This window comes from Pteropus medius, unplaced genomic scaffold (genome assembly GCF_902729225.1).
Source record: "Pteropus medius unplaced genomic scaffold, Ma_sr-lr_union100, whole genome shotgun sequence".
Classification (NCBI taxonomy): domain Eukaryota; kingdom Metazoa; phylum Chordata; class Mammalia; order Chiroptera; family Pteropodidae; genus Pteropus; species Pteropus medius.
This window is the reverse complement of record NW_024347790.1, coordinates 4,104,423-4,117,083: the sequence shown is the minus strand read 5'-3', so window position 1 is coordinate 4,117,083 and position 12,661 is coordinate 4,104,423. Positions and strand designations below refer to the sequence as shown.

Below are 12,661 nucleotides of genomic sequence, written 5' to 3'. Positions count from 1 at the left end.
TCTTAGCTTTTTGACTTCTAGTCCACCTTATTATTATTAACTGTCATGGTCACATTCTAGACCATGTCATGACCAACAACTGAAAACTCTCTATAATCTCAATCTCAGCCATTCCAACTATTACCTTCCATTTTTCTAAGTCACTCTCATACCCAACCCCGTGCTCATTTAGGGCAACTCACCTCTGCTCCAGCTACTCTGTATCTTGCAAATTCTTAGAAAGCACCGAGTGTTCTCTACCTTGCAGCATTCATGTAGATGCTATTACCTCTGCCTAGGACCTCTGCTTTCAGCTCTGCTTCTTCTCAACTTTAAAATCATAGCATAAGGTTATCCCCTCACACCGGTCCTTCTCTGAAAAATTTAAGTAGGTGTTCCCTTCTATTCTCCACTAAAGCACTTGGTTCGCTATCTTCTTAGACCATTATCTGTTTACTTGTTTATTTCCATCTTCCACTAGTAGACTGTTACCACCGTTGATTGATGGCAAAGGCTGTGCCTGCTTTATTCACCACTGTATATGAAAAGCATGATGCCCAGCCAGTACTAAGTGTGTGTCAAATAAAAGGAAAAAGTGACTGATGCAAAAGAGAATGAAACCAACTATGGAAATTCTGTGATGTTAAGTGAAAGAGACATGGAAACCAAGATCAGGCTTTATAATTTTACTCCTGGGGAAACTCTTCCTCTAATTTAAATTACATTAAAGAATCCTAAATATGAATCAGATTCTTGTTTGTGAACTAGGAGAATTTACAGTGTCTAGAGTTGCTGTGATGATTAAAAAAAAGTTTATAAGGCATTTAAACAAGACCTGGCAAATAATAAGCACTCAATAAATGCTGACTATTATTTTTTAAAGAGCACTTAAGAGACTGAAAATTAAGGCCTGTAAATCGAGGACATGATTATAATAAAATGTATATAGCAAGAAAACTTTCTCTCACTGATGCTGCCCTTCAAATTGGAAGATGTCTAGGTCAGAGATGACTTTTCCCTTAAAAATCAGGAATACAGTATTCTATCAAGCTCCGGTTGAATGTCAGAAATAGTCACAGCTCAGATCCAGGACAGAACAATAAGAGGGCCAATAAAAAACACTTTTCACAAACTCTTTTCAAAGCTTATATTTATATTTTTCATAAAATATTAATAATGACTATGATTTTATCCTTCTAATTCTGTTTGAATAAATCAAAGATTTACTATCTAAACAGATTCCTTAGCCAAGTAAAAAAAAAAGTTATATCACATTTGCCATCTTCAGTCAACTATATCTTTGTCTAATGCTATGTAGAAAGTTAAGATGTAATAGTACAAATTAATATGACTGTCAATTACATAACTTTCATTTTAACTTATTCGGTAGATAATCAGTACCTAAGCTCACATTTTTTATATATGAAAATAGGAACAAATCAATCAAAACTAATAGACAAATGCAATTTATTATGTGGAGACATGCTAAAGAAAATTGCTACTCATTCTGAAAGTTCTCTTGATTCTAAACAAATAGACTTTTCAGTCCATCATATGACTTCACCGGCTAGGCATTTTTTAGTACTTACTCATACACTGGAACTGCACACTAAAAATCATGTGAATATCTCAGGAAGTCAGAAAAAATTTTCAGAATGTTTTTAAAGTTTTAAGCCCAGCATATTCAAACATGTCGGGCTTAAAAAAAAAAAAAAAACCTATATGAAACAAATAGAAATTACATCTACTAGGTTTCTTGAAATTGATATAATTATTTTAAATTATTAATTTTAATTAATAATTAGTAAAGTATGTTAAATAGTCTACATGCTACTAATCAAAACTGATGCTAAAATGGAAAATTATTTCTAAATTTGCCAATTTTTACAACTATTGTAATACTAACGGACATTAAAATAATACATCTCTAAGGCTGACAGAATATATTAAAGAATTAATTAATTATAAATGTAGACTAGTGTTTACAATATGCATATTGTCTATGAATAGGGGAAATATATTCACATTTGTATAAAGAAACAATGTAAAAATACAAAAGATACAAAAGCAGTTACCTATAGAGGATGGGGGAGAGAAACAGGGATAGGAGTTAGATTTGTCAATGTTCACCTTTTTAAATTGTTTTAATTTTTGAGCCCTATGTATATCTATTTTTAAAACAAAAAAGTACAGTTTTATATAAGCATAAGTATTTCTTTAATCAACAAACACACACACATACATGTGGTTTAAAGAACAGAACAATAAGATTTTTTAAAAGAGGAACAATTAAGGAAGGATTTTCAAAACACCACTGGGAGCCATGTTTCTGGGTCACAGTTCTGACTAAACAAAATTTCACAATCATGGCTCTTTTTTTCCCCCCTTAAAACTCGAGGATATTTTCCAAACTACAAGAACTCTAAAACAGATGACTCTTACAAAAAAAAGAAGAAAAGAGTAAAGAATTTTTAAAAATTATTGCCTTAGGAAAGACTTAAATTAATATAAATTGTTTTATTTAAGCACTAAATAATTCTACAATATATTGCTGGTTACAAATCACTTTGCTAAAAAAAAAAAGTCACTGAAAGAGAAGTGTTCTTCTCAAAGTTCCCTTTATCATCTCAAAATCAGCCCTCTTAAATATATTTGTATGTTTTTATAAAATTATAGATTTTTACTGATTAACTAGACAAATAAAACTACTCCCTATTATTTAAATTATCAAAGATGAAAATCATTCCTTAGTAAATTTATAGATTTAGTGTAATATCAATTAAAATCCCCAAAGGATAGCTGAAATATTAAGGAATATACTGAGAGAGAGCATGTTGTCTAAAAATAAATTTCAATAAAAAATGAGCATGTATCTAAACCTATTGATACTGGATTAAAAAAACAGACACTGAAAAATAGTTCTGTAAAGCTACGAATGAGTACATCTTAAATATATGAGGACAACATGGATGGACGTTTGAATCAACGAAGACAACTGTGGTATGGTCTCACAGATACGTGAAGTGTAAGAAAACCAACACAGATTGGCAGTTGCCAGAGGCATCTGAGGGGGCAAAATGGTTGTATGTGGTCAAAAGGTACAACTTCCAGTTATAAGATATATAAGTCCTGAGAATGTAATGCGTAGCATGGTGACTACTGTTACAATACTTTATATTTGAAAGTTGCTGAGAGTATATCTTAAAAGTTATCATCACAAGAATAAGGAAAAGAATAACAAACAAATGTTTATAGTATAATAATATTAACATGAAGAAAAACAAGTTGACCTCTTCGTTTTCAATAAATATCATACAGTATTTCATGTGGATTACAATTTTTTAACTAGAAAAATAGGGAATATTTCTAGTAATGAAAGGGAGTTTGTCTTTTCACATCAAGCAACTAACTAATTTATAGAAAGTATCTTCAAAATGAAGCATACCAAAGATAAGAAAACCAATAAAGTAAAAAAAAAAGAGCAGGGGCTTTGCAACTGGAATGCTAGATAAAAGTTTTATCTAGCAAGACTGATAGCCAGTCCTCAACAGACTGTCACAAAATATGATTTTAATCAAAAAGAAGCAGAGGTGCACCCGCTTAACCGTTTGCCACCTATTATAATAAACACTTTGAGTGTGTATATATAACACATATGTATATTTAGATAGATAAGATAGATTTTATACTCACAACAAGCCCCCTATGAAGAAGAAATGATTTTTATCCTTAAGTAGCAAACTACGAAATTAAGTTACTTATCCAATGTAAGTAGCAAAGTGGTAATAGCTAGGATTTGAACCCAGGCAGTTTCACTCCAGAGTCCATACTCTCAACCACTAAGTTATTAGCTTCCTTCCCCTATACAACAAAAATTCATGGACCTTACATTCTACAAATCTAAGTCTATTACACAGATATAAACTACTATTATAAAGAAAAACAAATAGAATAGTTTTGATATAGTATTTGAAGGATTCAGAGGGTCATAAAATGATTTTCAGTGAAGGCTTTGTGGAAGAAATATCTATACTGGAACTGGAAGGATATGAGATACAGAGATAGGAAATGCAAGAAGAAAATACTTCACATTGAAGGAATAGAATGACCAAAAGCACTAAATTGAGGTAGAAAAGCACTGATGCCTCAAATGCTTGAGTTGAAAAGAACAGTACATATGAGAGAAGTAAATGGGAAATAAGTGATTCAGAGGCCTGGGTAGACAACTTACTACAGAAGGAAGGAGAATAACATGGTCAGTTTTTATATGGCAACTGGATATGAGATGAAAATAGAAAGAAATGTCAGTAGGTTAACTCACTAGTCTAGGTATGGTAAGGCATGTCTCAAGTTAGGGGCAGAGGGAGAGGCAAAAGAAACAGACAAAAAGGAATAGATAGATATATAGCACCCAGTAGTTACTCAAATTTCAATTAAATTAAGGACTCGAAAAGGTCAGAAAAACAAGACTTAGTAAACTAAAATATAAAGATGACAAAGGGGATGGATGGGGCCATATTTGGAGGCCACATTTTTGGGAACCTGACAGAGGGAATACAGGAGTCTTAAGGGCTAAAATGAAGAGGTAGAAAGGCCCTGAAGACAAAATGCTCCACCTGGTGTGCCCATGTTCAAGAATTTAACTAAGGAGACTTCATAACATCAATATCTGAGAGATTATGGAGGCAGACTGACAGAATTTGATAACAAATGTAGCAGAGGTGTCTCTGAGGTTTTAAGTGCAAATGAAAGAATAATTTTTTCATTAACAGAAATAGGAAACAAAAGAGGGAAAGTAGGTTTAAAGCAAAAAGATAAATGAGGTCAGGTTTATAGATGGTAAGATTAAGGCTTATATAGTGTGATATCCAAAAACAAAGCTTGGGCCACAAGACTACAAAAGGATAAGAAAAATCAGAGCTGAAAATACATGTCACCCACATAAAGATACCTGGAAGTTGTAAAATTTCAAAAGAAAAACTATTAGAAAAGAAAAAAGTATTAGGGGAAAAAAATAGATCAAAAAAAAAAAAAAAAGCTTAAGGAACTGTCTATATTGCAAAGGGAAGGAAGAAAAGCCAATCAAGTATAATGCAGCAGGGCTCCTTAACATTTTTCACATCAAAGTACATAAATAAGACAATATTTGTGTGGCACAAAGGGGTAAATGAGGCAGGCTATTAATATCTGGATGTTATTATCCTAGGAATTAAGGAAATCATTAGTCCCTACACCAGTTAATCCACTCACTGCACTGTTTAGAAAGCTCTGTATTACCCAAAAGCCCAAAAGTTTAAGATTCCACTTCCTTAAACTCTCTTTCAATAGTCACTGATCAATTGGGTAGAATGTTGCAGATGTGATAAAGAAGAAAAGAACTCCCAAATAACCATGAATCTTCATAACTGAAAAATCACTTATGAGTTTAAAAATCAATGGAAAAAATTACATTTCAGGGGGAAAAGAGTAATTAAGAAAAGTAGTAACATTTTTACCAGTATGCTACCCTAATTGGTTATAAGAAGTAACTTAATTAGGATGATTTTTCAAATCTTTCTAGGAAAAACATTTTCTTTTAAAACAAATTATAATTTTAATATGCTCTACCTTCTTACCTATTTTATTCATATTAATAAAATGGAAGAATAAATAAAAATCCTTCGAAACTTTGCAACACTTACCCAGTGCGAGACTGACCAACTTTATCACAAATATCCAAGATGAGGCCCCAATCCTCAGCAGTATTCATCTCACTGGTTGCTTTCTCTGTATATTATAAAAATAAATTACAGAAACATTATCTTTAAAAATCTTTAAGAGGTAAATAATCAGACTCAAATTATCAAACTGTAGCATAATCAAATATCAACAAGTCAGAATAACTGCCAGCGGTCTGTTTAATGAGATGTTCAAATCAATTTTAAAGGGGGGAGGGACACCTTTATTATTTATCACTGTTTTCTCCATTCACACTTCAGTTGCTTGTACTTAGTATAAAAAATAAGCCATTGATTTTTCTTTATTAAAACAATATATATATATATACAAGTCTACTCCCTTTCTGCATACAGAAAAACAAAAGAAAGAAATATTTCTATTATCAAATAATTCTTAGCTTTATTTGCCAGTGACTAAAAGATGACTAGACATAGATAGACCTCTACAAAATGTTTCAGGTGATTAAATTTACTAATTATCTAGTTTTGTTGACTTTGGTTTCTGAGAAGAGGAAATTGAATGAAAGAAAACCAAGATTTACCTGAATATTTCCCTTAAATAAAAACTTGACGAATTAAAGATATCAATAGAGGGAAAACATAAGAAGCAATAACAAACATCAACAATAGCTAAAAGCTACATAACAATACTGATATAAGGTAACCTACTCAGAAAACCCAAGAAAAGTGAATCATATATTGGCAGTAAGAAAAAAGCGTAAGAACCAGCCTGTTTTGCATCACTGTATTCTCAGAAAATTCAAGTACTGGTAGCTAGCAAAAGGAAGTCTGCAAGTGCGAGTGAAGAATAAAGAGGACTTAAAGTTAGGAGGAATGCGTTAATGCTGTTTGAATTGCAGGTCGGTCCCCACTTTGCTTTCCTAATTCAAGAGCTCTAGCAACCATCTATTCCCCAAATGAGTGAAGATTTGTTTTCTAGAGGTAAAGATTTTCTAGAAAGGAGACACCAGACATAGTTGAGACATAAGCATCAAAACTAAGGAATAACTGCTGGGTTCCACTCTAGCACGTAAGGAGTTTAGAAGTCATTGCTCCACTCTCACAAGTGAAACACTGAAAAAGTGAAAAATCAACAACTCTTCTGAGATTCCCCAGAAGTGAGGTCACAGGGCAAACCACTGCCCCCCAAATTTAAAAACAAAGGCAGGTAGGTAAACAGAATCCCAATTTAACAGAGTAGAAACCCATGAGCAGAAACCTCACCAGATATCAGTACCAGGATATGAAAATTTAAACTGTAATGACAAGTTGCTGGAGGCTAAGTATGTATAAATTAAAACTCCAGAGGGGCCCATTCACAGGGGAGCCCCCGCACTTGTGTGAGTCTTACAGGAGAAAAGTTTCCTTATTTTTCCAGCAGGGGAAGGGGAACAGTAATCATTTTAAAAGACATCAGAGCATTCTCTTCTTAATAAGGCCTGCTCTCAAGGGAAACTAGGGTTTTACCAGAGATTAACCCTGCTAGGTAAGGGAAATACCCAACCCTAGCCCACTCTCGTCACCTGTTCCACCTGAGAGAGGCAGGCAGAGAAGACTGATAAGCGCATGAGAAATTCACACTCCAGTGGCAGAGGCTCACTACAAGATTGAGACCTGATCACAGGACTTCAGAACGCTTCGCCTCCACTGACACCTTACCATCAGACCACTAAAGGATGGTGGTTCCTTCTATCTAGTACATTGTGTCTAGCTTTCGGCAAGGCACACTACAAGAAAAAAAAAAGTCTGAAGAGCAAGCATAAGAACCAGACCCAGACATGGCACGGATGATGGAATTATCAGGCCAGGAATTTTTTAAACTATGATTAATATGCTAAGAGTGCTAATGGAAAAATAAGACAACATGCAAGAACAAATGGGCAATGTAAACGGAAATGGAAATTCTATAAAACAATCAAAAAGAAATACCAAGAGATCAAAAATAATGTAAAATAAAGATGCCATATGATGGGCTCTACAGTAGACTGGACATGCCTGAGAAAAGAATCTCTTAGCTTGGAGATATATCAACAGAAATTTCCAAAACTGAAAAGCAAAGCAAAAAAATGACTGAAAAAAATATTGGAACAGATTATCCAAAAACTGTGGGAAACTACAAAAGGAGCAACAGAGACATAATTGAAATACCAGAGAAGAATAAAGAGACAAAGAAACAAGAAATTTTTGAAACAATAATGACTGAGAATCTTCCCAAATTAATATCAGACACCAAGCCATGGGCCTTGGAAGCTCTGGGAACACCAAGCAGAATGTCAAAAAAAACGACACCTAGGCATATCATATTCAAACTGCAGAATATCAAAAATAAAGAAAAAAACAGAAAAAGCCAGTAGAAAAAAACACATTACCTATGTAGGAATCAACATAAGAATTACATCTGATGTCTCAGAAAGCATTCATACAAGACGCGAATGGAGCAACAGCTAGTGTTGAGGGAAAATAACCACCAACCTAGGATTATGTACCCTGCGAAATCATTCTTCAAAAGGAAATGAGAAATACTTTCTCAAACAAAGACACATTGAGGAAATCTGTTGCCAGTAGACTGGCCTTGCAATAGATGTTAAAAGTTCTTCAGAGAGAAAGGAAAATATAGAGATGTGTGTATGTATGCTTGTGTATAAGTGAAATGAATGACAGCAAGGAAACTAAAAACGCAGCAAACAAGGAATAAAAGGGAACTTCCTTAACAAAATAAAGAACATCTACGAAGAATCTATTTACATAAAGAATCTATTTTATAGACTCTATTTATATATATAAATAGCTGATATATTTAAAAGTGAGAAACTAGGAGGGAGATTCACCACTAAGATCAGAAACAGGGCAAGGATGTCCCCTCTCACTGCACCTTTCTGCCATCATAGGGGAAGTCCTAGCTAATGCAAAAAGGCAAGAAGGGGATATAAAAGGGATATATATAAAGAAGGAAGAAATAAAACTGTCTTTATTCACAGATAACAATTATCTATGAAGACAATCCAAAAGAATTATCTAAAAAAAAAACCACAAACACAACTGGAACTAATGAGTGATTATATTATAGCAAGGTTGCAGGACTCAAGGTTAATGCACAAAAGTCAATTACTGGGGGATAAGATAGATGTTAAGTGTACAAACTTGAAATGAGTAGTAAATAAGACATAAAGATCTAAGGCATAGTATAATGAATACAGAGTAATACTGGAGTATAATCGCCAAATTTGCTGAGACTACAAGTTAATTATTCTAACTGCTAAAAAAAATAATTATGTAATGTGAGATGCTAAATATGTTACAATGGCAATCATGTTACAACATGTAAATGTATCAAATTAACATGTTATACACCTTAAATTTATGTTACCTTTCAAATATATTCAATCTTTTCAAAAGTCAACTGTTTTCCTATATACTAGCAATGAACAAGTGGAATTTTAAATTAAAAACACAATGCAGTTAGCATTAATATGATGGCTAGATGGAGGGCCAGGAGAGGGAGGGAGCAATTGGGGGGATTGTTTTAAGAACTATATGGATGTCAAACCAATGTACTGTATACTTGAAACCAATTTAAATAAATAAAATTTTTTAAAAAAACAATACCATTTAGCATTACATGAGTACCCAAAAATTTAAATATTTAAGTACACATCTAACAAAACATATAAGGAAAACTACAAAACTCTGATGATGAAAGAAATCAAAGAACTAAATAAATGGAGAGAAATTCCATGTTCAAGGATATAGGACGCAATACTGTCAAGATGTCAGTTCTTCCCAACTTGATCTATAAATTCAATGCAATATCAGTCAAAATCTCAGCAAGTTATTTTGTGGATACCAACAAATGGACTCTAAAGTTTATAGAAAGTCAAAAGACCCAGAGTAGTCAACACAATGTTGAAGGAGAATAAATTGGAGGACTGACAAGGCTTCAAGGCTTACCATAAAGCTACAGTAATCAAGAGAGTCTGATATTGGTGAGAGAACAAACAGATCGGTAGAAGAGAATAGACCCACACAAACATAGTCAACTGAGCAAAAGCAAGACCATGGAGCAAAGACAGTCTTCAACAAATGGTGCTGAAACAACTGGACATCCGCATGCAAAACATGAATCTGGACACGGCTCTTACAATCATCACAAAAACTAACTCGAAATGAATCACAGATCTAAATGTAAAACACAATCTATAAAACTAGAAGATAACACAGGATAAAATCTAGATGACCTGGGTATGACAATGACTTTTTAAACATAACACAAAGACATGACCAATGAAAAATATAATTGATAATCTGGAATTCATTAAAAACTTCTGTTATCTGAAAGACTCTGTAAATGAGATAGTAAGCCACAGATTAAGAAAAAATATTCCCAAAACACATATCTGATAAAGGACTGTTATCCAAAAAATACAAGGACTCTAAAAACTCAATAATAAGAAAACCCAATTAAAAAATAGGCAAAAGACTTACACAGGCAACTCACCAAAAAAGATCTTCAGATAGCAAATAAATATATGAAAAGATCCTCTATGTCATGTGTCATTAGGGAATTACAAATTAAAACAATAAGATATCATTACACGCCTATTAATTAGAATGGCCAAAATCCAGAACACTGACAGCAGCACATGCTGGTAAGGATGTGCTGAGGAACAGAAACTTTCATTCATGACTGGTGAGAATGCAAAACAGTACAGACACTTTGGAAGACAGTTTGACAGTTTCTTACAAAATTAAACATACTCTGAGCATACAATCCAGCAATCATGCTTTTTTGGAATTTACTCAAAGGAGTTGAAAACATGGCCATACAAAAACCTGCATATGGATGTTTACAGCAACTTTATTCATAATTGCCAAAACTTGGGAGCAACTAAGATGTTCTTCAGTAGGTAAATGGATAAACTGTTGTAACATCAAGACAATGAAATATTATTCAGTGCTAAAAAGAAATGAGCTATCAAGCCATAAAAAGACATGGACAAACTTTAAATGCATACTATTAAATCAAAGAAGCCGATCTGAAAAAGGTTACATAGCGCATGTTGCTAACTATATGACATTCTAGAAAAGGAAAAACTATGTAGACAGTAAAAGGATCATTGGCTGCTAGGGGTTTAGGGGAGAGTGAGTTGAAGAGGTAAAGCACAGAGGATCTGTAAGACAGTGAAACTATTCTGTATATTGTAATGTTGGATACATGTCATTATGCATTGCTCAAAACCCCTAGAATCTATAACACCAAGAGTGAACATACAGTGCAAGCTATGGACTTTGGGTGATGATGATGGGTGTAGGTAGGTTCATGGATTGTAACAAATGTACCTCTCTGGTGCAGGATGCCGACAGCGGGGGAGGCCGCATGCATGTGTGGGGGCAAGAGGTATATGGGAAATCTCCGCAACTTCTGCTCAATTTTCCTGCGAATCTAAAACTGTTCTAGAATATAAAGTTCAATTTTAAAAATTAATAAAAGAATTAAGCAACTCCATGAATGCTGATACCTGCTATGCAGAAAAGAGTTAACATACAGGCCTGACTAGTATCCTTTAAAAGGCCTGCTTGCAGCTGGTGTATGGGAATTCAGATTCTGGGAGGGTTCCCACCATTCTCATAACTGAGAAGAGTGGCTCACTATGTCTTAACTGGTTGTACAAACAACATGATTTATGTTAAATATCTGCTCTCTTTCTGAGAGTCTGGAGTTTGGGTACATGCCAGGCAGAGAATGCCTGTAGTCATCAGGTCCCAATAAAAACCCCCAACACTAAGTCTGCAGTGAATGTCCCTGGATGACAACATTTCACATGTCATCACAACTCACTGCTGTGGAAATTCAGCATGTCCTGTGTGACTCTGCCGAAAGAGAACCCTTTGGAAGCCTGTGTCTGATTTCCCTGGACTTCACCCCATGTGCCTTTTCACTTTGCTGACTGCGCTCTTTCACTATGATAAATCATAGCTGTATGATTATGTGCTGAGTTCTGTAAGTCCTGCTGAACCCTAGAATGGGGGGTTGTCTTGGGGTCCCTCCTCCAAAGACTTGACTTCCCAGAAATTATCCTATTCCACCCCTTACCCTCACTCATACCTTTACCTCAGAGAGATTACAAGACTCCTCTCTGGGAACTCCAGATCAGCCCAAGAGGAAATACTTAAAAATAGTAAAGAGTTGATATGAAGAGATGGAGACAGGTTCCACAGTAAATGGCACACTAGATCAATCTATAATGAAGTCCAAAGTCAATAAGGCTAACCACATGATTAGAGCTTCTAATGTGCTATTTATTTCTCTAGTAATAATTATGAGCAAACAACCAAGGACTATCAGCTATCTGAGAATATCTAACATGGAAGATAAAGGAAAACACAAAACAAATACAGAGGGGAAAAAAATAAAACAAGAAGAAAGCAACTTAGAAAAAACAAGAGCCTATGAAGAAGGAAAATACTTCAAAAAGAAATCTGAAACAAAAGCTATACAGAAGTAGAAGTTAACTTGTCTTGAATGGAGCACTGTAATTCAAAGAACAGGCATGTTGAAAGATAACATCACAAAGATGTTCACTAACATTCTCCTTTCTTTAAACTGAAATGGCTTGGGGGCCAGAGGTCTGACCCATACCAAGAGTCGCATCTGTAGTGGCTGGTCTCGTGATGTGATGGAGAAACTCCTGCTCCCCTCCCTCCCTCAGTGCCCTGCTGCCTGGTTCAACAGAGAATGTTCATGTCCCCATTCTGACCTACTGCTGAGAGCTGGAGGCAGGCCATATCCAGCTTAAAAGCAAAAGAGACAACATATGACTCTTACAGATTTTTTGCAGGTTTATAATACCTGATCCATATCACAGTCTCAAGGGATATAGCAATACCTACCAGTTAGCCCCTGTCACTGAAGAACTAGAATAAGCATGTATTAAGATGGCAGAGGGTGATAGTCAATGGGTAGTGCT

General features: G+C 34.5%; 1 protein-coding gene across 1 annotated transcript in view; it reads right to left on the bottom strand.

The window, feature by feature from the left end:
- The window catches only part of STAM (signal transducing adaptor molecule), a 54,305-nt gene that overhangs the window by 32,607 nt on the left and 9,037 nt on the right, over positions 1–12,661 (bottom strand). Inside the window, exon 2 of the mRNA XM_039877497.1 lies at positions 5,661–5,745. Coding sequence (XP_039733431.1) covers positions 5,661–5,745 — 85 coding nt within the window. The remainder of the gene's footprint in view (positions 1–5,660; positions 5,746–12,661) is intronic.